General features: G+C 39.8%; 3 protein-coding genes and 1 pseudogene across 3 annotated transcripts; 2 read left to right on the top strand and 2 right to left on the bottom strand.

The window, feature by feature from the left end:
• The first annotated feature begins 3,085 nt into the window (after positions 1-3,085).
• Positions 3,086-5,169, top strand: LOC129753865 (pachytene checkpoint protein 2 homolog; annotated as a pseudogene).
• Positions 5,170-8,624: 3,455 nt separating this feature from the next.
• LOC129756761 (pachytene checkpoint protein 2 homolog) lies at positions 8,625-10,142 on the top strand. The gene is made up of 2 exons (XM_055753754.1): positions 8,625-8,814; positions 8,871-10,142. Exons 1-2 carry the CDS (start codon positions 8,768-8,770, stop codon positions 10,108-10,110), a joined length of 1,287 nt encoding a protein of 428 aa, XP_055609729.1. The 5' UTR covers positions 8,625-8,767; the 3' UTR covers positions 10,111-10,142.
• A 2,687-nt stretch (positions 10,143-12,829) lies between these two features.
• LOC129753864 (uncharacterized protein K02A2.6-like) lies at positions 12,830-14,812 on the bottom strand. Its single transcript, XM_055749713.1, has one exon. The coding sequence runs from the start codon at positions 14,810-14,812 to the stop codon at positions 12,830-12,832; it is 1,983 nt and encodes a 660-aa protein (XP_055605688.1).
• A 618-nt stretch (positions 14,813-15,430) lies between these two features.
• On the bottom strand, positions 15,431-17,209 carry LOC129757638 (carboxypeptidase Q-like). Its single transcript, XM_055754912.1, has 3 exons — positions 15,902-17,209; positions 15,709-15,831; positions 15,431-15,633 (listed from the first exon to the last, which is right to left on the bottom strand). The coding sequence occupies exons 1-3, from the start codon at positions 17,137-17,139 to the stop codon at positions 15,495-15,497; spliced, it is 1,500 nt and encodes a 499-aa protein (XP_055610887.1). The 5' UTR covers positions 17,140-17,209; the 3' UTR covers positions 15,431-15,494.
• Between the last annotated feature and the right edge of the window lie 4,314 nt (positions 17,210-21,523).

The following is a 21,523-nucleotide window of genomic DNA, read 5'->3' as shown; positions in this document are numbered from 1 at the left end:
TTAACCGCGGTAAGCGGGAAAAAATCCTAGACATAACAAACTGCCCATTGAATTGGTTTGAGGTCCCCATTATAACAAACATGTCGTTCCATGACTTCACGAATGGGTTATTATAAACCACGGCTAGTCCTTCTATTACATGCCACAGCATGTGCATTGTTACTGAAGTCACTCCGCATTATCTCCCGCACAGCATCTCCCAAATGGATGCCCCATAAATTTCTAGATGTCTTCCTTTAGCATGGAGATGCAGTTCATTCTCGGTTCGGGTGCGAGTTCATGATTTAACAACATCTTTAGCAGTACAATGAGCGATTTAGGAGATTGTCGCGTGTGTAGTTTAAATGTAGACAAGGGGGGGTGGTTGAAGCTGAAGCAGTTATTCTCTCAAAGGGGTAATAAAATTACCCCCTTGTGAGTCCGCTTGGGATGCAATAAATTTTGGTTGATCATCATCTTCATCCGAGTTCAACTTTTGACACCCCCGCTTAACGATGAAAGGCGCGAACTGATTTAGGTGAATGTCGATCACGCACGCACCACGGTGGTCCAGAAGCTGAATCGTCCAGCGTCTGAATTGTCATAGCCCAAGGCTGGAAGTCCGCGGTAGATCACGTTCTTATTTAATGCCGAGGTACGTCAAATGTTTGTTTTTTTTTTTTTTAAGATGTCAAGGGTTTGAAGGGATTTGAAAATTTTTACATCACATACAGATTACACAAGCCGAGAAAACAACGAATTCGGTAATTTATTTTACCAAAGAGTGTATTGACGTAACGTGCACAGTTTATTCGGTAAAAATTACAATTAATTAAAATATTCAGTTATCTGGATAAAAACTACCGAATTTCAGTAAAAGTTACAGAACACCTGAAAAAAATTACCGAATGTTTGATAATAAAAACGTCGAATTTGTAACCTTTTCACCGTTATTTTTCAGTAATTATTGTAGTATTTCGAAAATAACTACTGAGTTCCAGTTACTTTTGCACATTGCACAGTGATTCTATTGACCTCAAAGATTTTTTGTTCTGTCACTTCTTATCTAATTGTAATTTTAGATCTAACAATTTGTCTCCAAATTGTTTTCCAAGAAATTATTAGGGTGTTTATAAGAGTAATCTGTTAAATCATTGGTTGCACTGCAGCATAAATGTGTCATTTTTCTACATGCTTGCTTACCATATTGTGTTTTAAGCTTATAAGTGAAGTGATGAAATTATTTTCATAGTTCTGAAACGCATAAATTAATCTGTCAAGTCTGGCACATTTTGGAAATACAAATGTATTATCTCTCCCCTACAGTGGGGTAACGTGGGCCATGAGGAAACGTGGGCCACTCTTAATATCTCAGCTGTGTGTTGAGATAAAAAACTCAATCCAACTGTCATTACTGTTTTGTATACACCTATAATGTCCTGTCGGTCTTGCATTCCTGATTCCTGGAGGAGATGGCTGAAAAACGACAAGTTCACAATTTTGGATTATAATGCAACTTTATGATCTACTCACATTTAGACGTTCAAATAGACAAGCCTTAAAAAGTTCAACATTCAGGCGTTTAAATTCTCTAATCGATATTTGCTGCCGTTTTTTTTAAACCGATTTTTTTTTTAATTTTTCTCAGTGAAATTATTTTCACAGACTGAAAGCTACAAAAAGCTTTTAAATTTTCATCATTTTCACGATTGTAGTTTTAAATAGCTGAAAAAGACCGAACAATTAGAGATGCACAAATCTAAATAAATCAAATCGCACTTGAACCAAATAATTCGACAAAAAAATAAGAAAAAAAACTATGACTTAAGCTAAAGTCGTTCAAATTAAGACAGAATAATTAAAATTAATTTGAATGTATCTTCAAGAACTGCGAAAAAAGAACTCGATCCAAAATATATTTAAAAAAAATTGATGAATGTTTTCCCATTTTTTCGAAAGTTTCAAGTTCATAATTTTCGATCATAATGCAACTATGATCAACTGACATTTAGATGTTCAAAATAAACGAGTCTAAAAAAGTTTAACATTCAGGCGTGTAAATTTTCTAATCGATATTTGCTTGCCCTTTTTAAAACCCGAATTTTTTCAATTTTGTCAGTGAAAATTTTGTTTACAGACTGAAAGCTACAAGAAAGCTTTAAAATTTTCTGTTAACTAAATTGAGGAAAGAAAGGTTCTTTTTTCTGTCGCGAATTTGTGTAGCGTGTGAAGTGGGATAGAATGAAAGTTTCAAAGAATCAAAGGTGTGAATTTGAAAAGTTACTACAATCTTTTGATACAATTTTGACGATTGTAATTTAAAAAGACCGAATAATTTAAGATGCATATATAACCCAAATAGCGCTAGAACCAAATAATTCGATATAACAAAGAAGAAAAAATAGTACTCTAGGACTTAATTTAAAGCCGTTTAAATGAAGAGAAAAATTATTAAAAATTCATTTTTCATGTAGAATCTCGTTTTCTGGCAAACAATTGTTACGATAAATATACCTACTTATCCATAATATTACAAATTTCTACTGAAAATTCAGTTCTGAATGTTTAAATAATCGAATAAATTCGACCTAATTCTAGAAAAAAGATGCACATAGAATTTATTTGGGCCATAGATAAGGGACTCGTTTTTTCACTGCTTGTAAAAAAAAGATGTTCAAGTTTTAATAAATTGAAGATTTAAAAAAAAAAATCCTAATTGAATTTTTAGTCACTAAACTGGAAACACACGAAATTTGCTTTCAGTGTATCGTGTGCGTTATGTTAGCGAATTTCCACACCTTCAATTTAGGTTTTTGTATCTGCTTAAAGGTGACGCAAAAATGGTAACGGCGTTTTAGTCGCTACTTTATTGTAACGCTACGCTTCAAAATATCATAGTTTGTGTCTAGAGTCTAGACTGGGCGGTGTAAATGAACTGAATTAAAATCATCGGTGTAACACAAATCTCGTTGATTATTCCGTTCCGATAATTCCCATTATTCCTAACCGCCATAACTCTATCGTATGTCAATTTGTTGAAAGTCCGTCCTGTAATTAGTTGTTTTCTATATTGTCTCCGTGTTAAATTGAAAGTCATTCTCCAATAATGGATAGCTCAAATTCGATTGAACTGGAAATTGCCTGTTCTAAACAGTAAGTATTTTTATTTATTTCTTTTTTCGACGATAACTCACAACAGTCCTTTAACAGGTTCAAAAGTAGCTGTGACCCAATCGAGCTGATGCAAGCTATCCAACTGTATCTTACGGAGAATGTCAAACTAGCCAAGGATCACGTTTTCGAAGTAAAGTGTCCGAGTGTGGTCGGACGTGATGGTATGCAGCGAATTGAACGAATTTACGCCTCGCACCGATCTACGGGCCTACACCTACACCCTACACGAGAGTCTCGAGGAAGAGGAAACGCTCCAACAGGGACGGCGAGGAGATCCAGATAGCCAATCATTGGATGTTGCCCGCTCGAGAATTCCACGGGCTTTGGAGCAGTTTAATCTTTGAGGATGGATTGAAGGAAGATTTGCTTAGCTTCGTTTATACCACAATGATGTTCTCTAGGAAGGGAGTTAACTCGAATTTGATCTCCTGCACAGGCTGGTCCTATTGCATGGTCCTCCAGGTACAGGCAAAACTAGCCTGTGCAAAGCCTTAGCTCAAAAAATTGGCCATCCGTATGACGGAACATTACACACACTCTCATCTGATTGAAATCAACAGCCACAGTTTGTTCTCGAAGTGGGTTCTCCGAAGTGGAAAACTGGTTCAGAAAGTGTTTGGCCAGATTCATGAGCTCTGCCAAGACAGAAAGTCATTGGTTTGTGTTCTGGTGGACGAAGTTGAATCCATCGCTTTCGCACGAGATTCCATTTCTAACAACGAACCAAGTGATAGTATAAGGGTTGTCAACGCGGTTCTTACCCAGTTAGATAGAATAAGGAAATATCCGAATGTGTTCGTTTTTGCCACGTCCAATCTGACCGGTAGCATCGATTTAGCCTTCCTAGATCGAGCTGATATAGTCCAATACATCGGTAATCCAACTGCGGGAGCTATTTATGAAATATACCGTTCAACTCTGGAAGATCTGTCTCAAGTTTTGCTAAGGTAAATTGAAAAAAGTAAAATTTACAGAGAAAGCTGGGTGGAAAAAAATCACTTTATTCTCGGTAAATTTTATCTTTATTTTTATTTTTCGTTATTCTTGTCCCAGCTGCGCTGCCAATGGAACGATGGATAAAGCTATTTTACAGAGAGATGTCACCACCAGCATGTAGAGCTGTCAAACATCATGTTAAAAACGGTTAGCATAACATTTCTTTAGAGCGTGGCTCCAAACGAGAAAAACGTTGCAAGTTTTGCCCTATCTTGATTTTTATTCCAGTTAGGCGAGATAAGGGCATAATGGCCACCTCAAGGAAAACGTTTATTTATTCATAAAAAACAGCTATAATATGTAATTACATCATTGTTTCGTGTTCAGACACTAATAATATAGTCTATTTCCTAGTTGGTCGAAGCTTGAAAACTAGATAAAAACGTTTATAAAATTTTAAAAAAAATTGCCAAAAGCTTAAAACCAGTCACTGTAGGGCATAATGAGAACACCCACCCCCCTCCCCCTCACTGGGGCAGTATAAGCACCATTAATCGGGGTACGATGACCGTTTTCTGTCGGGGAATCTAGCAGCAAATTCAACTCGATGATGTCAGGTGAGTCGTAGATTCATCAAACAAAGCAATAACAAAATAATCTAAGTCTGTTTGTAGAACACAAACAATTCACACACGCTCATACATTGTGTTTCTTGTGCTTTGTTTGGCGGATGATGCTAATAGTCGCATAATGTAACAAATAAAAAAAGATCATGAATTGTAAATGAAAAAAAACACCTCAAGCAGAAATCGAACTCTAGTCTTTTGATTACCTCTCCGACACCTTACCAATAGGCCACATCGTGTAAACTAGACAAGCTGTAGCTCTATAGTTCAGTTGACTACATCGAGTTGAATTTGCTGCTAGGTTATACGACAGAAATCGCTCATCATGCCCCGATTAAAAGTGCTCTGTTCGTCCCGAGCCAACAAAATTAAATAAAAATGTGTTTTAAAATTGATTAAAGTGAATCAAAAATTTTATGATGGTGAAAATTGAGAAACAATGTGTACATCATGTTAAAGTGCGTATATTTGATCTATAGGTCTATGATTTAAAGATCATAAAAGCTTATTTCGTGGTGCTTAAAAATTATAATATATTCGTCACTTGAGAACCTGGTTTTTTTTTAAATATCTCTGTAAATATGAAAAGGAGATTTCTTTTTTTTGTGAAAAATTAAAAATATAGGAAGAACGAAACCAATCCTCATGAAAATTTATTTAAGAAAATACGTACTTTTGTAGAAAAGAGTATTGCTTATTATGCTCTTATCTCCTCAACCCTTATTTTTTGTATCTTATTTTGGTTTTTCATTAGTTTCAGATCTTTTTTGTTAGGTTAAAGTTCTGTTGATAATCCTTATCTTAATTTTTTCAAAATTTTCTTTCGACGAAACGTTAAATACGACAATGAGACGGTCTCATGTTTCCAACAACAACAGACAACAAAACTCCGTCTAAGCAACGAAAATCGATCATTCGTCGCCTAGTGTGGACTAGGCTTAAGCGAAACTCTAGTCATTCTTAATCGATTGGCCAACTCAATAAATCGAGGTAACCGCGGTAAGCGGGAAAAAATCCTAGACATAACAAACTGCCCATTGAATTGGTTTGAGGTCCCATTATAACAAACATGTCGTTCCATGACTTCACGAATGGGTTATTATAACCACGGCTAGTCTTCTATTACATGCCACAGCATGTGCATTGTTACTGAAGTCACTCCGCATTATCTCCCGCACAGCATCTCCCAAATGGATGCCCCATAAATTTCTAGATGTCTTCCTTTAGCATGGAGATGCAGTTCATTCTCGGTTCGGGTGCGAGTTCATGATTTAACAACATCTTTAGCAGTACAATGAGCGATTTAGGAGATTGTCGCGTGTGTAGTTTAAATGTAGACAAGGGGGGGTGGTTGAAGCTGAAGCAGTTATTCTCTCAAAGGGGTAATAAAATTACCCCTTGTGAGTCCGCTTGGGATGCAATAAATTTTGGTTGATCATCATCTTCATCCGAGTTCAACTTTTGACACCCCCGCTTAACGATGAAAGGCGCGAACTGATTTAGGTGAATGTCGATCACGCACGCACCACGGTGGTCCAGAAGCTGAATCGTCCAGCGTCTGAATTGTCATAGCCCAAGGCTGGAAGTCCGCGGTAGATCACGTTCTTATTTAATGCGAGGTACGTCAAATGTTTGTTTTTTTTTTTTAAGATGTCAAGGGTTTGAAGGGATTGAAATTTACATCACATACAGATTACACAAGCCGAGAAACAACGAATTCGGTAATTTATTTTACCAAAGAGTTATTGACGTAACGTGCACAGTTTATTCGGTAAAAATTACAATTAATTAAAATATTCAGTTATCTGGATAAAACTACCGAATTTCAGTAAAAGTTACAGAACATCCTGAAAAAAATTACCGAATGTTTGATAATAAAAACGTCGAATTTGTAACCTTTTCACCGTTATTTTTCAGTAATTATTGTAGTATTTCGAAAATAACTACTGAGTTCCAGTTACTTTTGCACATTGCACAGTGATTCTATTGACCCTCAAAGATTTTTTGTTCTGTCACTTCTTATCTAATTGTAATTTTAGATCTAACAATTTGTCTCCAAATTTGTTTCCAAGAAATTATTAGGGTGTTTATAAGAGTAATCTGTTAAATCATTGGTTGCACTGCAGCATAAAATGTGTCATTTTTCTACATGCTTGCTTACCATATTGTGTTTTAAGCTTATAAGTGAAGTGATGAAATTATTTTCATAGTTCTGAAACGCATAAATTAATCTGTCAAGTCTGGCACATTTTGGAAATACAAATGTATTATCTCTCCCCTACAGTGGGGTAACGTGGGCCATGAGGAAACGTGGGCCACTCTTAATATCTCAGCTGTGTGTTGAGATAAAAAACTCAATCCAACTGTCATTACTGTTTTGTATACACCTATAATGTCCTGTCGGTCTTGCATTCCTGATTCCAGGAGATGGCTGAAAAACGACAAGTTCACAATTTTGGATTATAATGCAACTTTATGATCTACTCACATTTAGACGTTCAAATAGACAAGCATTAAAAAAGTTCAACATTCAGGCGTTTAAATTCTCTAATCGATATTTGCTGCCGTTTTTTTAAACCGATTTTTTTTTTAATTTTTTCAGTGAAATTATTTTCACAGACTGAAAGCTACAAAAAGCTTTTAAATTTTCATCATTTTCACGATTGTAGTTTAAATAGCTGAAAAAGACCGAACAATTAGAGATGCACAAATCTAAATAAATCAAATCGCACTTGAACCAAATAATTCGACAAAAAATAAGAAAAAAAAAACTATGACTTAAGCTAAAGTCGTTCAAATTAAGACAGAATAATTAAAATTAATTTGAATGTATTCAAGAACTGCGAAAAAAGAACTCGATCCAAAATATATTTAAAAAAAATTGATGAATGTTTTCCCATTTTTCGAAAGTTTCAAGTTCATAATTTTCGATCATAATGCAACTATGATCAACTGACATTTAGATGTTCAAATAAACGAGTCTAAAAAAGTTTAACATTCAGGCGTGTAAATTTTCTAATCGATATTTGTTGCCCTTTTTAAAACCCGAATTTTTCAATTTTGTCAGTGAAATTTTGTTTACAGACTGAAAGCTACAAGAAAGCTTTAAAATTTTCTGTTAACTAAATTTGAGGAAGAAAGGTTCTTTTTTCTGTCGCGAATTTGTGTAGCGTGTGAAGTGGGATAGAATGAAAGTTTCAAAAGAATCAAGGTGTGAATTTGAAAAGTTACTACAATCTTTTGAATACAATTTTGACGATTGTAATTTAAAAAGACCGAATAATTTAAGATGCATATATAACCCAAATAGCGCTAGAACCAAATAATTCGATATAACAAAGAAGAAAAAATAGTACCTAGGACTTAATTTAAAGCCGTTTAAATGAAGAGAAAAATTATTAAAAATTCATTTTTCATGTAGAATCTCGTTTTCTGGCAAACAATTGTTACGATAAATATACCTACTTATCCATAATATTACAAATTTCTACTGAAAATTCAGTTCTGAATGTTTAAATAATCGAATAAATTCGACCTAATTCTAGAAAAAAGATGCACATAGAATTTATTTGGCCATAGATAAGGGACTCGTTTTTTCACTGCTTGTAAAAAAAAGATGTTCAAGTTTTAATAAATTGAAGATTTAAAAAAAAAAATCCTAATTGAATTTTTAGTCACTAAACTGGAAAACACGAAATTTGCTTTCAGTGTATCGTGTGCGTTATGTTAGCGAATTTCCACACCTTCAATTTAGGTTTTTGTATCTGCTTAAAGGGTGACGCAAAAATGGTAACGGCGTTTTAGTCGCTACTTTATTGTAACGCTACGCTTCAAATATCATAGGTTTGTGTCTAGAGTCTAGACTGGGCGGTGTAAATGAACTGAATTAAAATCATCGGTGTAACACAAATCTCGTTGATTATTCCGTTCCGATAATTCCCATTATTCCTAACCGCCATAACTCTATCGTATGTCAATTTGTTGAAAGTCCGTCCTGTAATTAGTTGTTTTCTATATTGTCTCCGTGTTAAATTGAAAGTCATTCTCCAATAATGGATAGCTCAAATTCGATTGAACTGGAAATTGCCTGTTCTAAACAGTAAGTATTTTTATTTATTTCTTTTTTCGACGATAACTCACAACATCCTTTAACAGGTTCAAAAGTAGCGTGACCCAATCGGAGCTGATGCAAGCTATCCAACTGTATCTTACGGAGAATGTCAAACTAGCCAAGGATCACGTTTTCGAAGTAAAGTGTCCGAGTGTGGTCGACGTGATGGTATGCAGCGAATTGAACGAATTTACGCCTCGCACCGATCTACGGGCCTACACCTACACCCTACACGAGAGTCTCGAGGAAGAGGAAACGCTCCAACAGGACGGCGAGGAGATCCAGATAGCCAATCATTGGATGTTGCCCGCTCGAGAATTCCACGGGCTTTGGAGCAGTTTAATCTTTGAGGATGGATTGAAGGAAGATTTGCTTAGCTTCGTTTATACCACAATGATGTTCTCTAGGAAGGGAGTTAACTCGAATTTGATCTCCTGCAACAGGCTGGTCCTATTGCATGGTCCTCCAGGTACAGGCAAAACTAGCCTGTGCAAAGCCTTAGCTCAAAAATTGGCCATCCGTATGACGGAACATTACACACACTCTCATCTGATTGAAATCAACAGCCACAGTTTGTTCTCGAAGTGGTTCTCCGAAAGTGGAAAACTGGTTCAGAAAGTGTTTGGCCAGATTCATGAGCTCTGCCAAGACAGAAAGTCATTGGTTTGTGTTCTGGTGGACGAAGTTGAATCCATCGCTTTCGCACGAGATTCCATTTCTAACAACGAACCAAGTGATAGTATAAGGGTTGTCAACGCGGTTCTTACCCAGTTAGATAGAATAAGGAAATATCCGAATGTGTTCGTTTTTGCCACGTCCAATCTGACCGGTAGCATCGATTTAGCCTTCCTAGATCGAGCTGATATAGTCCAATACATCGGTAATCCAACTGCGGGAGCTATTTATGAAATATACCGTTCAACTCTGGAAGATCTGTCTCAAGTTGGAATTATCAATGATTACGTATCGTTACCTGATTTCCTTCAGATAGCACCCCATAAAGAAACGATTGCCATCAATAATCTCAAGATGTTGGCACAGATGAGTGTCGGACTGAGTGGACGTAGTTTGAGGAAGGTTCCCTTCCTGGCCCATGCTTTGTACGTGAAACAGGAGGAAACCTCGTTGATCAAGTTCATATCGGCCATGCGGAGTGCTGTCCGGAAGATGTGCAGCGATAAGTCGATGTTGACGGGACAGGAAAAGGATGCTGCTGAATCGAAACAGTCTAATGAGAATGGTGACGATAAGGGGGAAACCGATAAGTCTACGGCCGAACGTTGAAACTTGTGATTAGTTATATTATAGTGATTAAAAAGATGGATTGTTAATTTTCGATGTAGAAACATACTTTGAGTTTTTGCTTGATTACAAAAAAATTGACAAAAAACATTTCTCTAAAATTTTATGCTTGCAAACCTTAGCTATCTGTTTTCTTACACGTCGGGCGTGTCGATTTTTTAAAGAAAACAGTCCATATACCTACTTTTAGCTAGTTGGCCCAAAAAACTGACCTGTGGAACACTTTAGCTCAAAAACACTTGATTTGGGGGTGCCTCAAAATTTCGATATTTTTTTTTACCTTAAACCTCTAAGGGAGGACAATGGATATCGAGAAAATCAAAAGTAAATTAGGATGTCAAATAAATTTAAAATACATAAAACGTCGAGATCTGAAGTTATCTCAAAAAAAAAAAGTTTGATCAAACATTGGCTTTGCGGGGCTGAGCCGTTTTTCGGAAATCGGTGGCTTTTATGGAATGTTTCAGAGTTGCCTTATGAAATAAACCACTAATCGCTGCAAACGACCTATTAACTATTTGAATTTTCATAAGGCATCTAAATCTTAACATAAATTTTCACTAGGGTGGTTCATTCATTTTTCAATAGAAGAGTCCTGAAACTAGTTTAAATAGAAAAAAATTGGAATGAAAATTCAATTTAAATAATGTTGGGATTGAAACACGACGCGTGTGGCTTTTACGATAGGTTCTTTATTAATAATCCTCTTCTTGTTCTCTCTAGTTACACTCGCATATAATGAAGGATCAGTGTTGCCAAGCTATCACAACATATCTCATATTGTTTATTCGAAGACACTATCTGCCGGTTGCATGATGTAGTCCTCGAACCTCTTAGGTGCAGATGTGATACGCGTTGGACGGGAGCGGCTGCATCCTGACGAATCCTTATTCCACTCTTCAGCTTCAAAGGCATCCGATGACACCGAGTTACGTTCTTCCTGTGTTCGTGGTATGAGTTTAAGATGTGAGCTGTTTCGTGTGTACTCTTGTCCGGATGGAGCCTTTACGGTGATAGAGCTACCGTGCTTGGCAGTTACTGTTGTAGGAGTCGGCAAGAAAGTTGGAGACAGTTTATTTCTTGGCAGCGTGTTTTTCATTAGCACCTCGTCTCCCACCTGGATAGATGCTTCCTTGGCTCCCACTCGTCTGTCCCGACTCTCCTTCGTTTGGTGTTTGATGATGTTATCTCTATCGCGCATTTCTTCGTCCAAGGTTTCAACTTCGTTCCAATGTGGAAACAGATCACGGAATCGCCTACCGAACATTAATGTTGCGGGGGCAACCCCGGTCACGCTGTGAGGTGTTACAGAGTACATATATAAGTATTCCTGTAGGGCTTCCTCCAGATTTGTACCTTTCTGTTGGCTAATTTTTAAAACCTTCAACAGAGATCGGTTCTGCCTCTCAACTTCTCCGTTTGCGCTTGGCCAGTAAGGTGTTGTGTGTGACAGTTTTATACCGAAGTCAACGCAGTAGTCCTTGAGTTCTTGGCTTGAAAAGTTTTTCGCATTATCTGTGGTCAAAACTGTTGGGAGGCCCATTCTAGTGAAGACTTGTTTTAGGAAGCGGATAACATCGGCGGAAGTAGTTCTGGTCATAAATTCAGCAATCACAAATCGACTATACAGATCCACCAAAACGAAGATATATTTTCCGTTTGGCAGAGGACCTAAGAAATCAGCGCTTAAATGGAACCAAGCAGTTGACGGCAATTCACGAATACGGAGTGGTTCTGGTTTATTGGGTAGGCTGACCATTAGACATTCTACGCACCTTCTGCATTTTTTCTCCACATCCATGTCTATCCCCGGCCACCACACAGCAGCTCTCAATCGACGTTTCATTTTCTCTTTTCCAGGGTGCCCTACGTGGGAAAGGTCCAGCACACCGGCTCGAAGTCCTTCTGGGATCACAATTTTGTTAGCTCGTAGCAGTACGTCTCTCACTGAGCATAACTCGGTCTTGAATGGAAGAAACCCTTTAGGAACCGAGTCCCAGTCGCCATCTATCAATGCGCGCATCACGCATTGGATTTGTTCATCTTCCTGGGATTGACGAACGATTTCGGACATAGTCAGGGCAGTTGGTTTAGTAACTTCAACTATAGCGCTTAAAACATGTTCTGTTTGTTTGTCGAATGTTTTTGCTATATCGCATTCGGAAAGACGCGACAAGGGATCGGCAATGTTTGTCTCTCCCGGTGAATAAACAATACTGTACCGGAAAGATTGCATTCTGAGGACCCATCTTTCTTGGCGTTGGTTTGGCTTCGAAGACTCACTGAATATTTTTACTAGAGGCTTGTGGTCCGTTACGATCGTAAAGTCTAGTCCTCGAAGATACATTTCATAGCGCTCTGTCGCCCACACTATGGCTAATGCTTCTTTGTCTAGAGTTGAGTATTTTTTTTCGGTTTTGGAAAGACTTTTACTCGCATAACTTATGGGTCTGGGCTTCGATCTTACTACCTGTAGGAGTACTGCGCCTAATCCCGTATCGCTAGCGTCAGTTACTAATATCGTAGGGTACTGGGTGCCATAGTACGCAAGGTGCTTTGGGTTGGCTAACGCTTCTTTAATTTGTGTGAAAGCAATTTTGGCTGCTGAATTCCATCGGAATTTCGTGTTTTTGATCGTCATGTCTCTAAGTGGGGCGCTTAATGTCGATAGATTTGGTATGAATCTACCGACATAATTGGCTCAGCCCAGAAAGCTTCGCATTTCGGTAGCATTTTGAGGTCGTCGAAAATTTTTAATGGCACTCACCTTATCGTCCGATGGAAGGATACCTTTGTTTGATAGCAGGTGACCCATGAATACAACGGATGATTTTCCGTATTCGCACTTGGCCTCGTTTATCGTGAATCCAAATTCCTTTAGTCGGTCTAGTACTGCCTTCAGTCGGATATCGTGTTCGCCTTTACTTGATGCGTACACCAGAATGTCGTCAATAAAAACCTTGACTCCTTTCAACCCTTTTAGCACTCGCTCTATACAACGCTGGAATATTTCAGCTGCGACCTTCATTCCAAACATTAACCTTTTGTAGCGATAGTAGCCATCTTGAGTAACAAAGGTCGTTATGTCCCGTGAGTTGGGAGCAAGCTCGATTTGGTGGAATGCTTTCACGAGATCTATTTTACTGAATAACTTACAGCCGTCCAAGTGGGGCATTATTTCCTCGAACGTTGGCAATGGATGCTTTTCCGGAATAATTGCCTTGTTGGCTTTTCGCATGTCCACGCAGATTCGTACATCTCGACCACCGTCTTTCGGCGTTACCACCAATGGAGAAGCCCACGTTATATCCAAAGGTGCGGGTTCGATTACGTCTTGCTTCAATAAGCTTTCCAATTTCTCATCCACCAAAGGTTGAAGCGGTATTGGAAGTCGACGACAGGACTGTTGAACTGGAGGAATCGCACTATCAATCTTTATCTCCACCTGTACATGTTTGAGCTTGCCAATGGATGGCTCACAAGGTTTCCCGATGTTGAAAATTTCGCCATGGATCTCCAGTAGTCCTAGCTCCATCGATGTTTTCTTGCTTAGAAGGTTAGCTCCTCTTTTCGTTTCTACTACGTAGATTTCATGATGCACTGTTTTGCTCTTTGTAGCAATATCGGTTTTAATCACTTTATACACTTTTAGTCTTCCATCACCGTACACTTTCAGTTCTTTAGATGACCTCTCCGATTTGGTCATTATACATCCATTTTTTCGAAGCAGTTTATAAGTTTCCCGGTTTATAACGTTCACATGAGCCCCGGAGTCAACCACCCAATTAAGTTTGACTCCCCCCACGAAACACGTCACCACGTCCGATGCTAACTCAGCTGCATATACTTGAGCTAGCTGGTTGTCGGATTCTTCCGAGTCAGATCCCGAGGAACTCGATTTGTCACTACATCTCACTTGTCGGACCCTATTTTTGCTTCGCGATTGCTCCCCAGCACTTTTATATTTTGTTTTACACTGATTCGCATAATGTCCCTTGCGGTTGCATTTCTTACAGAATTCCGACATAGCTGGACACTTTTTATTGTTGGCAAAATGGCCCTGTTCACCACATCTATAGCAGTGTTCTTCTTTGTTTCTTCGTACTAGGCCGATAGCGTTTTCATCAGTCGGCTTTTTCAAAAGTTCTTTATTCACTTTTAATGTTTCCAAGATTCGACCTTCCTCTGCGATCTCTTGAACCGTCATGAGCTTCTTTTTAAGAATCACTTCTCTTAATGCGTCCGAATTACTATTGTCAAACACTTGCTCGGTTATACGCATATCCAGAGCTTCACCGTAGCCACAAAGACGTCCCTGGTCTCTGAGTCGCTGAATAAACTTATCAAGAGATTCGCCATCTTGTTGTTTAATTCTCCGAAAATTGAAACGCTCAAAAGGAATGCTCGTTAATGGCGCGAAATAATTGTCTAACAAACGAATAGCTTCTCGATACACATCTGTGCCGTAGGGAGCAACCGCGTCATGCCCTTCCAAATTATAAAAAATATCCTGGACTTCGGTCCCGGCATAATGCAACAAATACGACCGTTTTCTGGATGGTAGCACAATACAATTCACTTCAAGGAATAACTCTAACGATCTCTTCCATTTCGTCCATCTGGTTCCGGTTGAACCAGTATCCGAAACATCGAACGGCAACAGAGCCGCTTTGGAGGGATCCATCTTTTTTTTCACTTTGAGGTTATGCTACCCTTCTTTTGCGATTTCGAACACTAAAATCGAATTTAATCTTGGATTCGCTCGCGTAGTTGTATTAATTGCACTCGAATTTAATCATTTTAACTTTTAGAACCGTTAAAAAACGAATTTAATCCCATTCAAGTCGCCAAAAATGTTGGGATTGAAACACGACGCGTGTGGCTTTTACGATAGGTTCTTTATTAATAATCCTCTTCTTGTTCTCTCTAGTTACACTCGCATATAATGAAGGATCAGTGTTGCCAAGCTATCACAACAAATAACAAATAACACCGAATTGTAAATAAAATAAAAAAAAAGGACAAAAATTTCAAAAGTGTAACAATCGACTAAGATTGCCCTAGTTAATAACCAGCCGAAGTTGAAGAACCAAGGCTTTAGTTCATTATTTTACGACGAGTAAGTAGCAAAGATAAATCAATCAAAATTACAATTAACGTGATAGTTTTCGAATGGGAACAGAAGTTTCCTTCTTATTTGATCTGAACTAATCTATCTTCAGATAGCCGAACTTATAAGTAAGGTTTTCTGTTGAGCTCTTCCAATTTCGAATGGAAAACCGCATTTTCTATGAGATTGGATTTTATTGGTAACATATTTACAAGTGCTTTGAGAAACTTAACAATTGACCCGCACGCGTGTGGTTTCAGTTCAAATTAACCGTTTTCGGGAGCGAGACGCTCAAATCGGCTAGTACGTAAGCAGTGGCCGCGTACACTGCCGTACATTTATCCAAGCTCTTTGGATCCACCACCATCATACTATCGCCTTCGGAATGATGGAACCTTAAAATACAAAAAAAAAACAAATTTTGATTTTTTTTTTTCAAAAAAAAAAAAAATAAACATTCACCAACATACCAGAAGTATTTATCATTCTCAGTGATAAAAGAGGCATAGGGGAATCCTTTATTGCTGAAACGAATTCCGGACCCAGCAGGTAGCGAGGTGGTCAAATAGTTCATGTTGTAAGGCTCCACCAGTCTAAAATACGTACAAACATTGACATTAGAACAAACTTCTTTTAAATAAAAAAAATTGAGACTTTACTTACTTTGCAACTTCGGTGAAAATGCAAGCTGCTTCTTCATTGCCTGAGAACTGATACCCCTTGGGGTCGAAAGTTCCCGCATCGGATTCCAGAATAAAATCAAACTCCTCTTCCGCGTGTTCTCGGTGATCCTCAAAGTACTGGCGCTCTCCCCAGTATCCCTGTTCTTCGGCTGTAAACAGAACAGCTCGCATTGTGCGCCTCGGTCTCAGTCCCATGGCTTTGAGGAAGGTCAGTGCCTTCCAGGAAATCATCACACCGCCACCGTCATCCATTGCTCCTAGGCCTACGTCCCAGGAATCCAGATGACCAGTCAACACGATAACTGAGTTGTTCTTATGAACTGTGCCTTGCAATTCCCCAATAGTATTCCTCGAAGTGATTAGTCCAAAGTTTTGGCAGCCCATCTCTAAATGAACTGTGATTTTAGAGTTACGTTGCTTCAACCTCAGCAGCATTTCAGCATCTTCAACGGTGATACAGGCAGCAGGGATTTTCTTAACGCCTTCTTCGTAATTCACTCCACCGGTATGAGGAGATCCAATCGACATCGGCCCCATTGATCGAATCAAGCAAGCGATGGCGCCCTTTTTCGCCGCCTCAGTTGGTCCTCTGCCACGGTACTGAACAGTGGCCCCATAGCTGACCCACTCCGGTGCAAAAACGAGGATTTTTCCCTCAACTTCGGAAGAATCCATTGCATCAAGTTCATCAAATGATCTAACGACCACAACTTCGGCAGTGATACCTCCCTCAGGAGTTCCAACAGATTCACCCAAAGCTAGCATCGGTAATTTTTTGGGGAAAGGTTCCACCAAAGTAGCACTTTCTTCTCCTCGAACCCAGTGAGGCACCGGAGCATCTTCAGCGTGAACATTCTCCAAGCCATCACGCTTCATTTCTTCCATCACATAATCGATGGCTTTTTCAAGTTGAGGAGATCCACTTAAACGAGCGCCAAAAGTTAGGCTCAAATCTTCCAAATCGTCCCACACTTTACCGGCAAATCGTCCATTCACAATTTCTTCATAAATTCGATTCACAACCGGTCGATAGCCATGAATTTCTTGGATCAACTTCCGGTCCAATTTGCAACCATCCTTATGATGCTGATCTGCAGGCACCCTACCAAAAGTGACATGACTACCAATCAACAGCAACGCGAAAATAAGTAACGTGTGCTCCATCGTGCGCCCCCCAACTGAATCGAATCGAACTGGAAGCATGGATTTTATTAACATTCAAACAGATACCAGACATTCTTTGTGCGGAGCGTCTCTATCTGAACACAGTTATCAATCAAAGGTAAATCCCTGCTACACTTTGAATTGAGCGATTAGATGCATGCACGGCGATACGTGCCTGTTAACAACTACTAACTCTCTGCAATGGTCAATTTCTTGAGGTTCCGTTACATAAATATGAACTGCCTGCAAGCAACCACTTTATGTACCAGCTTTATTTTTTGAGTAATAAAGTGAAAATGCATCTCTTCCTTAGTTTATCCTAATCAGAAATTAAGCAGATTCCAAATTAGTCAAACCTACCTCTAAAACCATTGAATCTTATCAACACTCCTGACGGAGAACATTGTTTATAGTGATGAGATGAAATTGATTGGTTGGAATGGCAATGACAATACCTTTTTTACTGCAAATTTTATCCCAATTTTTTTATGAACAAACATGATAAATCAAGTTATAAAAATGTAAAAAAATAATTAAAATGCTTTGACTAGAAGCAAATGGTGTATAAGTACATATACATAGTTGGGATATAAAATTCACAGAACAGTGCATATTTGATTAACCGGCACGGCGCAGTGCGGCGATTGTACAGATCTGACTGATAACTGATCGGCACAGAATGCGTGCCGCAGAATAAAATTTTCGACTTTCTCAGCTGTTGTGGCGTCTGTTGGAATGGTATCACCATTCGGCTGGATAAACAGACGATGTTTACCTATGGAATTTGCAAAAACTGGTTTTAAATATTTCGCATCTCCCGTGAAGGTGAACGTGTGAAAAAATGTCCTTGAAAAAACATCATCACTTTATAGATAGCATAAAACACTTTATATATATTTGAACATAGGCCCAAAAAAAATTGACCTATGCAAAATTACAGCTTAATTGGATTTGATTTAAGGGTGCCTCAAAGCGATCAAAATTTGATTTTTTACCCCGAAAATCGAAAAAATCAAAATTTTGATTTTGACCTAAATCTGCAAAAAACTTCGAAATCTGCCAATCGTGAGTAGACAATATCATAGCGTCATTGGCATAAGAACAGAACGCGACCGGGGATGATTCGATTGGCGACCGCCGGAATTAACCTTCCAGCGCAACCGCATTGCGTATGACTGAAAGAAACAAAATAAAAATGTTTTCACTATTGCGGATTCGGAGTAAAGTTCAACTGAACTGATTGGCTGTTAACTTAAGACTAAATTTTATTTCTTCTATAACTAGGTTGCTTCGATTCGTAACTACTAACACTCCTCCTCGACATCGATAGCTACTGCTCCTGTCGTAGTTTTTCCTATTTCATGCCAGACGGTTTCGTCATCCTCATCATATCTGCCAGCATGTCTTCCGTTGGGCAATACAGCAAACTGATGATATTCTTGCTCTGCAGGTCCTTGATGAAGCAGTATTTTAAATCCACATGCTTCGATCGCTGGTACACCTTTTCGTTCTCCACTTGACGGATACAGCTTTGGTTATCCTGCCGTATGCGGATCGGCAGATCCACTTCCGTCTGCAAATCCTTCAAGTGATTCGTGATTCACTAAATTTTCTGACACGCTTCGGCCAGAGCGATGAATTATGATTCTGTGGAAGACAGCGCCACACAAGATTGTTTCACACGATTCCAAACTAACAACTCCACCGCCGAGAAAAATCAGAAACCCTGAAGTTGATTTCCGGCCCCGAGTGTCTCCAGCCCAGTCAGCGTCGCAGTTAACTTCCAGGCCCTTACCTGTCACTCTTAACTTCGAGTTTGAAACAGGTACTTTAAAACTATCTTGGCCTAGGTCCAGTCCTTAGCGCGTGGCTGACTGACGGATCTTCCTAGAATCGAAGAGCTGATCGAAACATCTGGAAGTGAATGCACTGCGACATACAGCAACCCATCCTCCAGGCTTTGGTACTGGAAGCTGTTCGGCAGTACAGCTGAGTCCTCCTCCTTTTGCTGGTAACCAGGGTTCATCGGAATTTTCGAAGCTTTGGAATCCGCCTGACTGAATTTCGCAGCCAACTTTTCGAAATAGGCCTGCTGATTAAGGAGATATCCTTTAAGATACTTAGTTACCTTGATTCCAACGAAGTGCTTGACGACTCCCAACACCGTCAGCTTGAAGCATCGTTGAAGATGAGACTATTTCTGCGAATTCGGATTCTCTCGAAAAGGCCACAAGAATGTCGTCCACGTATATGAGGATGAATGATCGTCGTACCTGTTTCGTCCGAACGTAGAGGCACCCATCTACGGACGACTGCACGAATCTAGCTTGCTTGAACACATCGTCGATCGTTTTGTTCCAGACTCGGGCTGCTTGTTTGAGCCCGTACAGACTCCGCTTGAGACAACACACACTAGCTGGGTTGCCTGTCTCGTAACCGGGGGCTGCTTCATGAACATTTCTTCATCCAGCGTACCGTACAAATAAACTGTTTTGATGTCCACATGCTTGACGAAGAGATGCCGTTCAGCTGCCACCGTCAGCAGTACACGCAAAGTGACTTGCTTAGCCACCGGCGCAAAAACTTCGTTTAAATCTTCACCGTACTTTTGGGAGTATCCTTGGGCGACTAACCTTGCCTTATACCGAACAACGTGGCCGGTCTCGTCCTCTTTCCGTTTAAAGATCCATTTGTAACTAATCTTTTTAATATCTGGTGGTAGTGTTGTGATCTCCCAGGTATCGTTTTCCATCAAGGAACGGAATTCCTCGTCCATCGCTGCCTTCCAGTACACGCTTTCAAGTCCGTTGCTTCCTCTTATTTTCGTGACTCAGCAGCTGCAACCGATGCCATGCCAACAGCTGGAGAATAGCGAGCTGGTGGCACACCTTTGGTTTTGCGAGTTGACCTTCTGGGATTTTCAGGAACTGAATTGATGTCAGCTTCGGTTAGCGTAGAGTCAGTTGCGGTGTTGTAGTAGAAATCATCGTCGTCCGGTTGATCATCATCAATGTCCGACTCGTTCAGCGATTTCTACAACATCTTTCTCGTTTTGGCTGCCCACCGACTGTATAAGATTGCTTTCTGTCAGGCGCTCCTCCTCAACGAAGTTGGCATCGCTGCTGATTATAACTCTCCGTGTTGCTGGATCCAGGAAACGATAAGCTTTATGGTCCGACTAGTAACCCACAAAAGTTAGCTTCATCGATGCTGGGCTTAGTTTTTTTCCTTTTTTCTTTTGCTGCCATGACCACTTCTTGCTATGTTTTCACCTTGTAGAGTCCGCCAGTCTTGACTGCGGTAGCCGCTTCTTGCCCATCGACGAGAATCGAGCATCCTTCTTCGTTGAATAGTACTTCTGCACCTTTTTCGACCAGCATTGGAACAGACAGCAGAGCCATTTTCAAGCTCGGTAGAAACAGAACATTCCCAAGTATACTTCCTAGTTTTTCCATCGCCATGGTAACCCAACAATCTACCATCACCAACACCTTCAACTTTTGCGATTTTTCCATCCGCCAGGCTGAAAATTTTCACGTGGCTTCCGACGTCCTTGTTGAAAAATGTTTGTTCGCCGCACATGTGCCGGAACGCTCCTGAGTCCACAATCCAGTCACCAACATGAGTTTGCGTACTACCCATCAGAGCAAATGTTACGGATTCCTCTCCACTACGGGCAGCTTTTGCCTTTGGCGATCGACCTTTTCCGGATCCATTTGCTTCACGTATATTCGACATTCCTTTTGTTTATAGCCACTTTTCTTGCAGAAATGGCACACCAGCAATTTCTTTTTTCCTGTGAAACTTGCCTTCAGCGCTGCATCCGACGGTCCGCGTTCTCGTTTTGCCACTTCGTCAAACAGCTTACTCTTGCCATCTCCAGTTTCAGCTCTTCGTCGAAACGGCTCTCTAGTGCCGTCGTGAGCGTGTCGAAGGAATTAGGGAGGCTCCTAAAGACTAGCGCGACCATCAGTGGCTTGCCGAGATCAAGTCCAGCACACGACAGCTCCACAAACAGCTTTTCCAGTTCGTGTCATTATTCAGGGCTTTGCACTGACAATTTTTCATTTTGGGAACATTAACCTAAAAAACGAACGTGTTTGTCGGTTGTCGGCCGACTGCTCGATTTTTGCACTGAAATTTTTGAAGGTTAATTGTCCCGTTCTCGTCCGTTCACGCCAGTGGGATGCCAGTTAGTGTGCGTGAGAAATGTCAAAAACAACTCTATACCGCAACCTTCGAGCAGAGAGACATTTTTTCGTGGTGCTTCTTGAGGTTGTCCCAAGCTTCCCTGGCGGTCTTCGAATTGCGTATCAGGGCATGTTGCTGATCCTCAATCAGCAGCGCAATTGTCACTCTCGCTTTGCGATCTCCTCCCTTCTATACATCCGTCATCGACGCCGGAGCTTCAACCTCAATGTACTTCCACATGTAATCA

The sequence above is a fragment of the Uranotaenia lowii genome, chromosome 3 (genome assembly GCF_029784155.1).
Source record: "Uranotaenia lowii strain MFRU-FL chromosome 3, ASM2978415v1, whole genome shotgun sequence".
Lineage (NCBI taxonomy): Eukaryota > Metazoa > Arthropoda > Insecta > Diptera > Culicidae > Uranotaenia > Uranotaenia lowii.
The sequence above is the reverse complement of the archived record's forward strand: the minus strand, read 5'-3'. Positions and strand labels throughout refer to the sequence as shown.